Genomic DNA, 17,218 nt, shown 5'->3' with positions numbered 1-17,218 from the left:
CCAAAATAAAGTAGCTCAGTGAGTGAGGAGGCTGATTACAGTAAATGGAGAGGGTGGGGCTCATGGGTAGGTGTCAGTAAGAGCTGGGAGAGGGGGCAGAGAGAGGAATTTAGACAATGAGGAGGAGTCAGTGAATGTGTACAAATCTGGAACAGTGATGGTACAGGGAAACCCCAAACAGTTTCAGCTGGACTTTCACATTATCACAGATATAGCTCAGTACGATAAGCTCTCTCTTGAGAAAGATACTCCCACCCCGAGTGTGTCAGACCAGACCTCTTCACTAAACAACCCCACAGACGAGCAAGCCCAAACACCAATCTGCAAAAATATCCTCAGTGTACAATGTAAAACACCAAATAATGCATGCAGAGAAGAATTAGACCGATACCTGCTAATTATCAAAATCCAGAAAAGAGAGGTTAAATTTTACAACCACCTAAAAGGAAACGATTCCCAAACATTTCATAACAAAGCCATCACCTACAGAAACATGAACCTGGAGAAGAGTCCCCTAAGCAAGCTGGTCCTGGGGCTCTGTTCACAAATACAAACAGACGCCCACAGAGCCCCAGGAAAGCAACACTAGAATGCTACTTGCCCCTAAACAGAGAGTACACAGTGGCAGAATACCTGACCACTGTGACTGACCCAAACTGAAGGATAGCTTTGACTATGTACAGACTCAGTGAGCATAGCCTTGCTATTGAGAAAAGCCACCGTACGCAGTCCTGGCTCTCAAGAAAAGACAGGCTATGTGCACACTGCCCACAAAATGAGGTGGAAACTGAGCCGCACTTCCTAACCTCCTGCCAAATATATGACAATATTAGAGACACATATTTCCCACAGATTACACAGATCCACAAAGAAAAAAAACAAGTTTGATAAACTCCCATATCTACTGTGACCTGTTGCCACAAGAAAAGGGAAACCAGTGAAGAACAAACACCATTGTAAATACTAAATATGTTTATTTATTTTCCCTTTTGTACTTTCACTGTTTGCACATCATTACAACACTGTACATATACATAAATATGACATTTGAAATTTCTTTTTTCTTTTGGAACTTCTGTGAGTGTAATTTTATTGCAAATTTATATTGTTTATTATCTACTCACTTGCTTTGGCAATGTTAACATATGTTTCCCGTGGCAATAAAGCCCTTGAATTTAATTGAGAGAGAAGAGGGCATTGTAACGCAGCTCATACAGTGAGGATTGCTACAATAGAATAAGAAAAGTTCAAGTTTTCATTTTTGGGCTTGAGGTGAAGTGTTGAAGCAATAAAGAAAAGCCCTCTGAGGGACATACTGGACATTGATTGCACTGTACAATCAAGTCAGGTCAAAATGTAATGTCAAACTTTATTCTTCCACTTGGGAAATTTACTGTGCAGACAGGAACAGGATTAAACCTATATTATTATTTTAAAACAATAAAGATACACTCAACTGTGTGGGTCAGTGGTGATAATACCTCATTTATTGATCATGCACCATTGATCACTACCATTAGATCTGTTGTCTGGCCTTTGATCAGCAATGATCAATCTTCCCATGTTTAAAATATTGGAAGAATTATTACTTTTATCTCTACCAACATGTGCTTTTGTTATTGGGGAAATTAGCTAATTTGCCCACCATGTCCAGAGACCGCTCTCTGATGCCTGCCATTCCATGATTCGAGCCTCACAAGTGTGAGCTCATAGGAAGCGAGAGTCGGGGGAAATCAACAGACAACCTGGGAAGTCGTGACGTCTGGCCCATTCGATACTGAAGTCAGGGGATTTTTTTAGCAGGGGGAGTTACCCTGTAAAGACAGAGAAGCGACGAAGACATGATAACATCTTGTCAATGACAGGAAAGCGTCTGCAAAGATGTTTTTATAGCTAAAAACAAGAGACCACAGCCTGTCGTTTCCAACCGGAACAGATGAGTCATAGTGGTCAGAACAAACAAGGAAGTGGGCAGAGCCAAGCACGAGCTAGCGAGATCCTTTGGCCTATGAACTACTAGTGTGAAATAACTCAATTCGCCTTTGCAGTCCTAGACATCGTGATTTTGTCAAACTTTGTCAAAGGCGAAAGTCTACAAAACTTAGTCCATTCTGTTCATAACATATTCTAGTTTTGGGAAAATAATATTGGATTGAGATCAAATGTTTAATTAATCGATGAGAATACTTGCAGAATCTAGGCCAAACTCCATCTCCTTTCAACTTCTCCCACTGCCGGCCGCTGGGCTTCCTCTCACTACCATATGTGGTAGTGAGAGGAAACACCAAGCGGATGCTTCATATTTATACATCCAGTGAAATGTCTGTCTCATTGTTCTATCTGTGGCGTCCGCTTCACGAAGAATAACCCCTCCTCCTTTCTCTGGTGGTGACTTTATTAATGCAGGTGGCAGTGAGTGAGTCGGAACGAGTTAACGTAGCCAGCTAGCTTCGCCGCCAGATAAGTTGATATAACTTTGCAAGCTATGAATATCACTCGACGGTTCATAAGCAAGTAGATTAGCTATCTTGCTCATTGGCTACCTATCTAAAGTAATTATACGGGTACTGTAGCACTGTGAGGTATTGCTAGATCGGTAGCATGCTAGTGCAACCACACATCAGCAGGTAGGTAGCTAGCATTAGCGAACTATTAAGGAAGCCACTGTTTCCATCTTAACTGAGGATTTCACGGCGGAAAAAATAGAATTGTTATCAGTGAATCCGCGCTCTCAAACCAAATCAGAAATGTGGTCGAATCCTCAGAACCAGAACCAACCGGCGTTTCCGAACCAGCAACAACAGCAAGTGCCAAATCTGAACTCTGCTCCCTTTCCTCCGTTTTTCGCCAAACCCCACAACCCTCTTCAAATAAAAAAGAATGCCATAACTGACGACTACAAAGTTACAAATCAAGTCCTTGGCATGGGCATCAATGGGAAAGTATTGGAAATATTCCAAAAAGGAAGTGGAGATAAATACGCTCTGAAGGTAAATACATGTGTTTTGTGTATCACTCGACTTGAAACAATGTTGTTATTCTTTTTATTTGAGACAACCAAGTGAAACTGTCTAAAGTGGTCAAGAAAGTGGAACCATTTTACATTTTGAGGAAGGGTGCTTCTATAGCCATGCATACTTGTAAACACAATTGAGTAAGAGTATATTTACCATCCCACTGAGGAATGATCAATTATGGTAGTGCACTTCCATGTGCAATGGCAGAAATATTATTTTGACAGCAAAAACGCGAATTAATTCCTTTAAGACATACCCACACTTTTCAAAGCACATTCCATTTCCAGACTGGAAGTTGAATAAGTTAATAAATCTCACTTGCAACTTTGTTACCATATAATGTTTTCAATGTGATTTGTACTTGTATTTATTATGGATCCGCATTAGCTGCTGTTTTGCTTCAGTCCCTGCTGTTCCATAAGGTTTTTAAAAATATTTTTTAAATCTGATTTTACTGCTTGCATCAGTTACTTGATGTGGAATCGAGTTCCATATAGCCATGGCTCTATTTAGTACTGTGTGATATGGATGATTTGAAGCACAATAGGTTTCTTTTTAAAATTTTAAATTGGGGTGAAAAATCTGTTTACTCATAAGAGAGTAGACGAGAGTCCCACCAATACCTAGTTAGTCTCTTGTGGGTGCTACTTTCTCTCGGAGGCCCTGACTATACACTAGAAATCATATGATTCATATCTAACCATTAGGGTTGTTGATAGAGCAAATCATTGCTTTTCTGATTGCATTACGGTCAGCCTCTCATCTCATTTTAAAGTGGGTGAACTTTCTGATCTTGTTTGAATATGTCTGCATTTAGGCCTCCTCTGTATCTATTCTGACATTGCTTTCATTTTTCTGAGTATTTAAAAAACAATCTATAGGCCTATTTATGTAACAGTTATATTCAAGGCTACAATTAAACTGTTTGTCTCCACAGATTTCTATAACAGAGGTTTCCAGGAAACATTTTTAGAAAATGTTTTTTTTAAATCAGAAATTAAGTAACTGATATGCCACTTATTTGTTTGCGTCACTCACTGCGTTGTTGTAAGCGTCCACTAGAACTCCTTTGTTCATAGTCAACCCTAAGATCTTCTAGATCCCTCAAATTCAACCGTGGACCTCAAGTCAGTTCCACTGCGTTTTTTTTTCTCCATTTTTTTTTTGCCTTCTAATTAGGGGCTGATTTAGACCTGGGACACCAGGTGGGTGCAATAATTATCAGGTAGTAAAACAGAAAAACAGAAAACCAGCAGGCTTCAGACCTTGTCGGGGAAGAGTTGAATACCCCTGTTCTAGATCATTGACAGACATGAAATAGACAATGTCCCATGCTGTTTTCTAGATCTCTCGGATAAGCCTTAACCAATAACAGCATCCCACTCCCTCCTGTCTCCTTTCACCTCACACACTCTTCCTCTGATGTCACAGATACACTCTTCCTCCTTTCATTACTCCTCAGGGCAGTGTTTCTGCCTGCAAGCCCCAGTGTTAGTAGGCAGGCAGAGATCATTGACAATGGATCACTTCCTGATAGTTCCTCAGTCTGCTCCTCTGGGATCTATTAGTCAGCCCTAATGCATGTGTCCTCCTCCTGGACACCTGCTCTATTTGGGGGACCAGGGTTGCAGCTTTGAAATGCTGAGCACAGCTTGAATTTGAAGTGGAGATGAGTGTGAGGATGATGTGTATATGCATTTATACCACAGTAGGGCTGGGCGATATGGCCAAAATATTATATCACTGTATTTTTTTTTTTTTTTTTTAATGGACTGTATGACGCTATAGTTTAGTTTTTGAATAATAAAAGTTCTTCATTTGCTTTATGAGTAGTGAGTGATCCTAGGGTGGCAACACATACATTCTAAGTGATTTCAATGAGTCTTTCTCCATTCTGATTGGTTTATACTGTTCAATTCAACTTCAACCAAAACAATTTCAGCACTTTCATAATTTGTGTTTCCTGCACTCAATTGCAGTGGTGGAAAAAGTACCCAATTGTCATACTTGAGTAAAAGTAAAGATGCGTTAATTGAAAATTACTCAAGTAAAAGTGAGTCACCCAGTAAAATACTACTTGAGTATAGAAATATTTAGCTTTAAATATACTTAAGTGTCAAAAGTAAAAGTAGAAACCATTTTTAAAATTTCTTATATTAAGCATTAAACATTTATGGATAGCCAGGGGCACACCAACATAATTTACAAATAAACCATTTGTGTTTAGTGAGTCCTCCAGATCAGAGGCAGTAGATGACCAGGGATTCACAAGTGCGTAAATTGGACCATTATCCTGTCCTGCTAAGCATTCAAAATGTAACGAGTACTTTTAGGTGTCAGAGAAAATGTATGGAGTAAAAAGTACAGTATTGTCTTTAGGAATGTAGTGAAGTTTTTTATTATTTTATTTCACCTTTATTTAACCAGGTAGGCTAGTTGAGAACAAGTTTTCATTTGTATCTGCGACCTGGCCAAGATAAAGCATAGCAGTGTGAACAGACAACACAGAGTTAAACATGGAGTAAACAATTAACAAGTCAATTATACAGTAGAAAAAAGGAGAGTCTATATACATTGTGTGCAAAAGGGATGAGGAGGTAGGCGAATAATTACAATTTTGCAGATTAACACTGGAGTGATAAATGATCAGATGGTCATGTACAGGTAGAGATATTGGTGTGCAAAAGAGCAGAAAATAAAATAAATAAAAACAGTATGGGGATGAGATAGGTAAAAATGGGTGGGCTATTTACCGATAGACTATGTACAGCGGCAGCAATCGGTTAGCTGCTCAGATAGCAGATGTTTAAAGTTGGTGAGGGAGATAAAAGTCTCCAACTTCAGCGAATTTTTTTTTTTTTTTTTTTTTTTTTTTTTTTTTTTTGCAATTCGTTCCAGTCACAGGCAGCAGAGAACTGGAACGAAAGGCGGCCAAATGAGGTGTTGGCTTTAGGGATGATCAGTGAGATACACCTGCTGGAGCGCGTGTTACGGGTGGGTGTTGCCATCGTGACCAGTGAACTGAGATAAGGCGGAGCTTTACCTAGCATGGACTTGTAGATGACCTGGAGCCAGTGGGTCTGGCGCCGAATATGTAGCGAGGGCCAGCCGACTAGAGCATGCAAGTCGCAGTGGTGGGTGGAATAAGGTGCTTTAGTGACAAAACGGATGGCACTGTGATAAACTGCATCCATTTTGCTAAGTAGAGTATTGGAAGCTATTTTGTAGATGACATCGCCGAAGTCGAGGATCGGTAGGATAGTCAGTTTTACTAGGGTAAGTTTGGCGGCGTGAGTGAAGGAGGCTTTGTTGCGGAATAGAAAGCAGAATCTTGATTACATTTTCGATTGGAGATGTTTGATATGAGTCTGGAAGGGGAGTTTACAGTCTAGCCAGACACCTAGGTACTTATAGATGTCCACATATTCAAGGTCGGAACCATCCAGGGTGGTGATTCTGGTCAGGCGTGCGGGTGCAGGCAGCGAACGGTTGAAAAGCATACATTTGGTTTTACTCGCGTTTAAGAGCAGTTGGAGGCCACGGAAGGAGTGTTGTATGGCATTGAAGCTCGTTTGGAGGTTAGATAGCACAGTGTCCAAGGACGGGCCGGAAGTATATAGAATGGTGTCGTCTGCGTAGAGGTGGATCAGGGAATCACTCGCAGCAAGAGCAACATCATTGATATATACAGAGAAAAGAGTCGGCCCGAGAATTGAACCCTGTGGCACCCCAATATACTTTTTTTCCCCCTTAATTTAACCAGGTAAGTCAGTTAAGAACATATTTTTATTTTCAATGACGGCCTGGGAACAGTGGGTTAACTGCCTGTTCAGGGGCAGAACGACAGATTTGTACCTTGTCAGCTCGGGGGTTTGAACTCGCAACCTTCCGGTTACTAGTCCAACGCTCTAACCACTAGGCTACGCTGCCGCCCCGGACTGCCAGAGGACCGGACAGCATGCCCTCCGATTTGACACACTGAACTCTGTCTGCAAAGTAATTGGTGAACCAGGCAAGGCAGTCATCTGAACAACCGAGGCTACTGAGTCTGCCGATAAGAATATGGTGATTGACAGAGTCGAAAGCCTTGGCAAGGTCGATGAAGACTGCTGCACAGTACTGTCTTTTATCGACGGCGGTTATGATATCGTTTACTACCTTGAGCGTGGCTGAGGTGCACCCGTGACCGGCTCGGAAACCAGATTGCACAGCGGAGAATGTACGGTGGGATTCGAGATGGTCAGTGACCTGTTTGTTGACTTGGCTTTCGAAGACCTTAGATAGGCAGGGCAGGATGGATATAGGTCTGTAACAGTTTGGGTCCAGGGTGTCTCCCCCTTTGAAGAGTGGGATGATTGCGGCAGCTTTCCAATCCTTGGGGATCTCAGACGATATGAAAGAGAGGTTGAACAGGCTGGTAATAGGGGTTGCGACAATGGCGGCGGATAGTTTCAGAAATAGAGGGTCCAGATTGTCAAGCCCAGCTGATTTGTACGGGTCCAGGTTTTGCAGCTCTTTCAGAACATCTGCTATCTGGATTTGGGTAAAGGAGAACCTGGAGGTTTGGGTGAGTAGCTGCGGGGGGGCGGAGCTGTTGGCCGAGGTTGGAGTAGCCAGGCGGAAGTCATGGCCAGCCATTGAGAAATGCTTGTTGAAGTTTTCGATAATCATGGGTTTATCGGTGGTGACCGTGTTACCTAGCCTCAGTGCAGTGTGCAGCTGGGAGGAGGTGTTCTTGTTCTCCATGTACTTCAGTGTCCCAGAACTTTTTGGAGTTGGAGCTACAGGATGCAAACTTCTGCCTGAAGAAGCTGGCCTTAGCTTTCCTGACTGACTGCGTGTATTGGTTCCTGACTTCCCTGGACAGTTGCATATCGCGGGGACTATTCGATGCTATTGCAGTCCGCCACAGGATGTTTTTGTGCTGGTCGAGGGCAGTCAGGTCTGGAGTGAACCAAGGGCTATATCTGTTCTTAGTTCTGCATTTTTTGAACGGAGCATGCTTATCTAAAATGGTGAGAAAGTTACTTTTAAAGAATGACCAGGCATCCTCAACTGATGGGATGAGGTCAATGTCCTTCCAGGATACCCGGGCCAGGTCGATTAGAAAGGCCTGCTCACAGAAGTGTTTTAGGGAGCGTTTGACAGTGATGAGGGGTGGTCGTTTGACTGCGGCTCCGTAGCGGATACAGGCAATGAGGCAGTGATCGCTGAGATCCTGGTTGAAGACAGCGGAGGTTTATTTGGAGGGCCAGTTGGTCAGGATGACATCTATGAGGGTGCCCTTGTTTACAGATTTAGGGTTGTACCTGGTGGGTTCCTTGACGATTTGTGTGAGATTGAGGGCATCTAACTTAGATTGTAGGACTGCCGGGGTGTTAAGCATATCCCAGTTTAGGTCACCTAACAGAACAAACTCTGAAGCTAGATGGGGGGCGATCAATTCACAAATGGTGTCCAGGGCACAGCTGGTAGCTGAGGGGGGTCGGTAGCAGGCGGCAACAGTGAGAGACTTATTTCTGGATTGAGTAATTTTTAAAATTAGTAGTTCGAACTGTTTGGCTATGGACCTGGAAAATATGACATTACTTTGCAGGCTATCTCTGCAGTAGACGGCAACTCCTCCCCCTTTGGCGGTTCTATCTTGACGGAAAATGTTATAGATGGGTATGGAAATCTCTGAATGAGCCAGGATTCAGACACGGCAAAGACATCAGGTTTAGCAGAGTGTGCTAAAGCAGTGAGTAAAACAAACATAGGGAGGAGGCTTCTGATGTTGACATGCATGAAACCAAGACTTTTTCGATCACAGAAGTCAACAAATGAGGGTGCCTGGGGACATGCAGGGCCTGGGTTTACCTCCACATCATCCGCGGAACAGAGAAGGAGGAGTAGTATGAGGGTGCGGCTAAAGGCTATCAAAACTGGTCGCCTAGAGCGTTGGCGACAGAGAGTAAAAGGAGCAGATTTCTGGGCATGGTAGAATATATTCAGGGCTTAATGCGCAGACAGGGGTATGGTGGGGTGCGGGAACAGCGGAGGTAAGCCCAGGCACTGGGTGATGATGAGAGATTTTATCTCTGGACATGCTGGTTGTAATGGGTGAGGTCACCGCATGTGTGGGAGGTGGGACAAAGGAGGTATCAGGGGTATGAAGAGTGGAACTAGGGGCTCCATTGTTAACTAAAACAATGATAACTAACCTGAACAACAGTATACAAGGCATATTGACTTTTGAGAGAGACATACAGCGAGGCATACAGTAATCACAGGTGTTGAATTGGGAGAGCTAGCTAAACAGTAGGTGAGACAACAGCTAATCAGCTAGCACAACAACAGCAGGTAAAATGGCGTTGACTAGGCAGGGAGGGTCGGATTGACTACACACAGAGCCTGAGTGCGGCTGGGGCCGACAGATAAAACAAACAAGCAGAATGGAGTACCGTGATTAATGGACAGTCCAGCATGCATCAGCTATGTAGCCAAGTGATCAGTGTCCAGGGGGCAGCGGTGGATGGGACTGGCGAGTATTATCCAGGTAAAAAAAACTGGCTGGCTGTGCAGAAGGTAAAGCCGCTAGCAGTGGCTCACAATGACTAAATAGCTTGTAGCTAGTTAGCTGGTTAGCTTCTGGAGGTTCTTGAATGTGTTCTAAAAATTAAAAATAATAGCGATTTCGTATCACATTGGGTGAGGCAGGTTACTGGAAGGTATAATCGAATTAAAAATCGAAAAGAGATTGAAAGTAAATATGGGTCCAGTGAGTGGTTGGGCTGGCTGGGGACGCGGCGATTCAGACAGTTAGCAGGCCTGTGCTAACAGTTAGTAGGCCGGGGCTGAGCAAGGTAGCAGTTAGCGGACCGGGGCTAAACAAGCTAGCAGTTAGCAGGCTTGAATTAGCAAGCAAGCAGATAGCAAGGGCTAGAAAGTTAGCCTTTGGGGGACGTCGCGATTGGGTGAGTCTGTTTTTGCCTCTTCATGCGGTGACATCGATAGACCGGTCGTGGGTCCGGATATTGTAGCCCAGGAGTATGCTTCGGTGGTAGCACAGGAGCTCTGGCTGGGCTAGCTTCAAGCTAAGTGGATGGAAACGCTAGCCAGGAGTAATCATCCGGGGTTGCAGTTAGCTAGTTGTGAAGATCCAGCTGAAAATGTTCCGTTTGCGGTGGGAATCCGGGGATAAAAAAATAAATAATAATAATTTAAAAAAATTAATAGGTCTGTTATGCTCTGGTTAGAGTCGCGTTGTTCGAACTGGCGAGAGCTTTCCGAACTAAAGGTTAGCTGATGACCAGTTAGCTGATGACCGCTAGCAATGGTTTGCTGGTAGTTAGCTGGCTAGCTTCAGTTGAGGGGTTCCGGATCCGAAGTAAATAATAAGTACTTTAGAGAAAAAAGCAGATCCGCGTTACATTGGGTGAGGCGGGTTGCAGGAGAGTATTTCAAAGTTGAGGTTTAGCAAAATGTTTTAAAAGATATGCGAAGAAAAATATGTAAAAAAAAAACGATATATACAAGGGACACGACAAGACGTCCGACTGCTACGCCATCTTGGATTTGTAAAAGTAAAAGTTGTCAATAAAAGTAAAGTACAGACACGAAGAACAAAATGATTTAAGTAGTACTTGAAAGTATTTCTACTTAAGTACTTTACACCACTGCTCAATTGAGGTAATTTCCACACTGCCATGTAGGGCTGCACGATACTTATTTTTAGCCAAATGTTGTAATTGCGATTTTGACTTTTGAATTAGAGCAAAACTGTTGGAATCATGGAAATATAATTCTAATTCTACAGTTAGAATATAATAGTGGACACATTGAATACAGTGTTTGAGATGATGACAAATGAAAATGCCAGGGAGGAGTTATTGTGACAGGGTAGGAACTGAAGTGTTGATAAGTGTTTCCTAGGGGACTCTAAGAGAACATGCGATGTTGCCAAAGCTTATCAACTTCATGTAGCTTACATATTCTTTCTTTGCATATTCCTCTTTGATTTAGAAGATTCTGTTGCACAAACAACATGCTGATTTAGGGCTACACCATCACTGGTATTATCAGGCTGTATTAGCTAGCCACGTTTGCTCTTACTCAGTACATTTATTAGCATTAGCAGCTAACAATTAGCATTTCACAAGATTTAGGGCAACTTTCTAAGAAAAGACAAACTACCTGGTTGCTAATGTAAGAAACACAAACTAATAGTTTCATTATAGATTGCCAGTGGATTTATATTTAGGCATATCAAATGTGCTCCTTGAGTGACAGGGGGCGTGGCTAGGTCTGTGTGGAAAGAGGCGCGGAGAGAGATGACTCAAGTAGCAAAGTAAACTATAAAAATGGACATTACACATGGCGTATCATATTTAACAAACCGAACATTCAAATACTGGTATAGAGTGTAAAGTAAAAACCCAAACCAGTCCCTGCATCAATACCGGTATAACGCCCAGCCCTATACCACAGCATTGTTGACTACTCGTTTCTGATGTGCTAGAAGGGCATTCTAGAATGGGCATTAAAACCAGATAATGGACAGTTGGAAAATAAATCAGGACACCTTGCAATCTTGAAACAATTATGCACCTACACATGCAGACAGTACTTGCTACAAAGTTACAGAAAGCTAAACCAATAACTACACAAACAGAATTGAATAAATTGTAAATGCAGTACCAAAAATGCTAAACTAAGCTAGCTAGCTGATTTGTTTTTGGAGATAAATTTTGTTTTGGGAGCATCTAATGATGAACATGAATTTCTCCAGTCCCTACTGCTGCAGTCATGACGCAAGTGGCAGTAAGCTGTCATCCTCCCACATGTTTCTAGTTTTGACCAGCGATTTATTTTTAATTTAAAAAAAAACATTTCCGCAACAGATTTAAAAACATTCAGTTGTCATATTGGCAGGTTTGTTAGTAACAAAGTATTTAGCTAGCTTCTAGCCTAATGTTTGATATGCAATGCGATCTCCTCGTAAGGATCAGTGTTGCGTGTCCTGATGATAAAGGCAAACTTTTCTAGTTATGCCATGCAAAATTGGGCATCATTAGTTCATTTTTTATTGATGTATCCAAATGAATGTCAATAGAAAATGCAGCTACTTTGCTGTTATTCTGGCTGCGGTGATCGTTACTGTTTTAGTCGTAGCTAGTTGGCTAGTTATTAAGCAAAGGATAAGAATTTTGCAAGTGGGCATGGCAACGGAACATACAGAACGAACAACTGGGTCGCATCCATAAATCTAGAACTAATCGAACAAACCTGGTCGCGTGTCTAGCAACCAAAACACGCGGAAGTATGATTTTGCTTATAGAATGAAAATATCAACCTACATTTCTTTCCTACTGTGCTTTAGTATTGTTTTATTTGCCAACTGTGGTATAGGCAGGATAAACGCCTACGTTCTGTACACTACCTTGGAAATATGAACTCCGCAAAGGGACGAGGTGCTGTGCCGTCCATATTTTCCAAAGAAATATAGAAGACGTCACCTCCCTGATCACCCACGACTGCGTGGCCACGCACGCCTCCAACTCAATCATCAAGTTTGCGGACGACACAACAGTGGTAGGCTTGATTACCAACAACGGTGAGACGGCCTACAGGGAGGAGGTGAGGGCCCTCTGAGTGTGGTGTCAGGAAAATAACCTCACACTCAACGTCAACAAAACTAAGGAGATGATTGTGAACTTCAGGAAACAGCAGAGGGAACACCCCCCTATCCACGTCGATGGAACAGTAGTGGAGAGGGTAGCAAGTTTTAAGTTCCTCGGCATACACATCACAGACAAACTGAATTGGTCCACACACACAGACAGCATCGTGAAGAAGGCGCAGCAGCGCCTCTTCAACCTCAGGAGGCTGAAGAAATTCAGCTTGTCACCAAAAGCACTCACAGACTTCTACAGATGCACAATCGAGAGCATCCTGGCGGGCTGTATCACCGCCTGGTACGGCAACTGCTCCGCCCTCAACCGTAAGGCTCTCCAGAGGGTAGTGAGGTCTGCACAACTCATCACCGGGGGCAAACTACCTGCCCTCCAGGACACCTACACCACCCGATGTTACAGGAAGGCGATAAAGATCATCAAGGACATCAACCACCCGAGCCACTGCCTGTTCACCCCGCTATCATCCAGAAGGCGAGGTCAGTACAGGTGCATCAAAGCTGGGACCGAGAGACTGAAAAACAGCTATCTCAAGGCCATCAGACTGTTAAGCAGCCACCACTAACATTGAGTGGCTGCTGCCAACACACTGACATTGACACTGACTCAACTCCAGCCACTTTAATAATGGGAATTGATGGGAAATGATGTAAATATATCACTAGCCACTTTAAACAATGCTACCTTATATAATGTTACTTACCCTACATTATTCATCTCATATGCATACGTATATACTGTACTCTATATCATCGACTGCATCCTTATGTAATACATGGATCACTAGCCACTTTAACTATGCCACTTTGTTTACATACTCATCTCATATGTATATACTGTACTCGATACCATCTACTGTATCTTGCCTATGCTGCCCTGTACCATCACTCATTCATATATCCTTATGTACATATTCTTTATTCCCTTACATTGTGTATGACAGTAGTTTTGGAATTGTTAGTTACATTTACATTTAAGTCATTTAGCAGACGCTCTTATCCAGAGCGACTTAGTTAGATTACTTGTTGGTTATTACTGCATTGTCGGAACTAGAAGCAAACATTTCGCTACACTCGCATTAACATCTGCTAACCATGTGTATGTGACAAATAAAATTTGATTTGATTTTTATCCCGTACTCATCGATCACCCTTTAGCAGCTTGTAATGCTATATTGTGTCCGTGGTTTTGGCTCTGTGTCAGGCCACTTAAGCTTATATACAGTAGATGGGCTTCATTGATCAGTGGTTTGTTGATCCAGTGTATTTTACACATTGTCTTTAGGAGGAATTATACAACAAAAGATGTCATTTTTCCTTTCCCACAGTCATATAAGGCTAGATATTTAGATATCTTTCTCAGGTCATCTTTGAATAGTCAACTTCTGAATTTTTTTGTAACTTCACAAATCCTTCCCTTCTACTGCGTCCAAATTCTTTCAAAAGGAGAGCTTTTCTTTTAGGCTTATAGTCTACACCCATCCTTAACCTTTCATCCTCTGCCTGGGCCAGGCAAATACTATTTGGCCTAACAGGGATGGAGAGAATGGTGTTCACTGTACAGCATTTGCGTACTCTACCTTAAGTCAAGGTCATTTACGATCTGAAGATGACAGGTTTGCCATTAATAACCCCATCCCTGCTGTCCTTTCCTCCACTGCTTGGCCCATGCTAATACTTTTAGCTGGATGAGAATGATAGGGACATGCATTTGTCTAAAAGTAGCCTAGCACGAGAGGCCAGAGCGGACTGGGGATTATTTGGTCTGGATTCCTACAGCTCCACACTGATATTATCAGCATTTATTGGGCAGGTATCCAGAGACGTGTACATTTACTCTGCACAAACCAGCAGAGACCTCCCTGGAATGAAGAACCATGATCTTAGATGGCCTTTCCCACTCTGGATAGAGGTTTGTCTACTAGCCTGGCCTCATCTGTATGCACTGTAGCCAAGTCCTCTATCAACAAGCTGGGCTGACTGGGCTCTTCAGGGTTGTACTGTATGATTAGTCGGCCGTGTGTGTGTCTGAAATTCTGTCTTACTGGAAATGAGACCAACATTGCCCTTCCCAAAGGTGTCCTTTCAGGGGTTTTTGCCTGAGTAGAGGAGATTCTTCCCTAGCTGCAAATTCTTGCCGGTATACAGAGGGAAGATTTTTCCATATCTGCCAATGGCTAGCCTGTCTGTGAGGAAAATATTCCTTTCTGTTTTTTGCCTGAATGAATTAGCAAGAATTTATGATTCATAATGAAATCTTCTGCCAATAGCATTCTGGAATACCAGATACTACCTTAATGGGGCGGCAGGGTAGCCTAGTGGTTAGAGCGTTGGACTAGTAACCGGAAGGTTGCAAGTTCAAACCCCTGAGCTGACAAGGTACAAATCTGTCGTTCTGCCCCTGAACAGGCAGTTAACCCACTGTTCCTAGGCCGTCATTGAAAATAAGAATTTGTTCTTAACTGACTTGCCTAGTTAAATAAAGGTTAAATAAATAAATTGTGATGCGTGTGTTGACTCATAATCCACAGTCCCTGTGGTTTATATAAGCAGGTGGACTGGTTTAGGGTCATTAAATATCATGTGGATAAAGTGAGAGTGGGTTGGATAGAGAACAATACCTTAAATCCATAAATATATTGTTGTGCAATTGTACAGTGCATTCGGAAAGTATTCAGACAATTAGACTTTTTCCACCTTTTGCCTTATTCTCAAATGTAATGGTTTTTTTTTCATCTACACACAATACCCCATAATGTCAAAGCAAATTTGGGCAAATTTATTAAACAATTAAAAACAGAAATGGCTTACGTACTCAGACCCTTTGATATGACCCTTTGATCAATGGAAACAGGATGCTCAGGTGCATCCTGTTTCCATTGATCCTCCTTGATGTTTCTACAACTTGTTTGGAGTCCACCTGTGGTAAATTCAATCGATTGGACATTATTTGGAAAGGCACACAACTGTCTATATAAAGGTCCTGCAGTGCATATCAGAGAAAAACCAAGCCATGATGAGGATTGTGTCGGTGCGTAGATCTGAGGAAGGGTACAAAAACCTTGAAGAACCACAAGAACACAGTGGCCTCCATCATTCTTAAATGGAATAAGTTTGGAACCACTAAGACTCTTCCTAGAGCAGGCTGACCACCCGGCCAAATTGAGAAACTGGGAGAGAAGGGTCTTGGTCAGGGAGATGACCAAGATCCCGATGGTCACTGAGACAGAGCTCCTCTGTGGAGATGGTTGTCCTTCTGGAAAGTTCACCCATCTCTGCATTACTCCACCAATCAGGCTTTTACGGTAGAGTGGCCAGATGGAAGCCACTCTTCAGTAAAGGGCACATGACCGCCCTTTAGGAGTTGGTCAAAAGGCACCTAAAGACTCTCTGACCATGACAAACAAAATTGTCTGTTTTGAAGAAACCAAGACTAAACTCTTCGGACTGAATGCCTAGTGTCACGTCTGGAGGAAACCTGGCACCATCCCTATGGTGAAGCATGGTGATGGCAGCATCATGCTGCAGGGACTGGGAGACTAGTCAGGATAGAGGGGAAAGATGAACAGGGAAAAGTACAAAGAGATCCTTGAGCTCCAGAGTGCTCAGGACATCAGACTGGGGCGAAGGTTCACCTTCCATCAGGACAAGGACCCTAAGTACACAGCCAGGACAACGCAGGAGTGGCTTCGGGACAAGTCTCAATGTCCTTGAGCTGCCCAGCCAGAGCTCGGACTTGAACCCGATCAAACATCTCTGCAGAGACCTGAAAATAGCTGTGCATGGATGTTCCCCATCCAACCTGACAGAGGATCTGCAGAGAAGAATGGGAGAAACTCCAAAAATAAAGGTGTGCCAAGCTTGTAGGGAAAGGGCAGAAACTTGAGGATGTAATTTCTGCCAAAGGTTTTTCAACAAAGTACTGAGTAAAGGGTTTGAATACTACATACAGTTGAAGTCGGAAGTTTACATACACTTAGGTTGTAGTCATTAAAACTCATTTTTCAACCACTCCACAAATTTCTTGTTAACAAACTATAGTTTTTAATTTTCCCACAATTGTTTACAGACATATTATTTCACTTATAACTCACTGTATCACAATTCCACTGGGTCAGAAGTTTACATACACTAAGTTGACTTCCTTTAAACAGCTTGGAAAATTCCAGAAAATGAAGTCATGGCTTTAGAAGCTTCTGATAGGCTAATAGACATCATATGAGTCAATTGGAGGTGTACCTGTGGATGTATTTCAAGACCTACCATCAAACTCAGTGCCTCTTTGGTTGACATCATGGGAAAATCAAAAGAAATCAGCCAAGACCTCAGAATTGTTTTGTAGACCTCCACAATTCTGGTTAATCCTTGGGAGCAATTTCCAAACGTCTGAAGGTACCTCGTTCATCTGTACAAACAATAGTACACAAGTATAAACACCATGGGACCATGCAGCCGTCATACCGCTCAGGAAGGAGATACGTTCTGTCTCCTATAAATGAATGAACTTTGGTGTGAAAAGTGCAAATCA

The 17,218-nt window shown here is 42.6% G+C and overlaps 1 protein-coding gene across 1 annotated transcript in view; it reads left to right on the top strand.

Annotated features, from left to right (window-relative positions):
• Positions 1-2,364: 2,364 nt before the first annotated feature.
• The window catches only part of LOC124031662 (MAP kinase-activated protein kinase 2-like), a 61,360-nt gene continuing 46,506 nt past the window's right edge, over positions 2,365-17,218 (top strand). The window contains exon 1 of the mRNA XM_046343186.1: positions 2,365-2,990. Coding sequence (XP_046199142.1) covers positions 2,748-2,990 — 243 coding nt within the window. The 5' untranslated portion in view covers positions 2,365-2,747. The remainder of the gene's footprint in view (positions 2,991-17,218) is intronic.

The sequence above is a fragment of the Oncorhynchus gorbuscha genome, linkage group LG03 (assembly GCF_021184085.1).
Source record: "Oncorhynchus gorbuscha isolate QuinsamMale2020 ecotype Even-year linkage group LG03, OgorEven_v1.0, whole genome shotgun sequence".
Lineage (NCBI taxonomy): Eukaryota > Metazoa > Chordata > Actinopteri > Salmoniformes > Salmonidae > Oncorhynchus > Oncorhynchus gorbuscha.
Note: the sequence above shows the minus strand (reverse complement) of the source record. Positions and strands in the feature narration are given on the sequence as shown.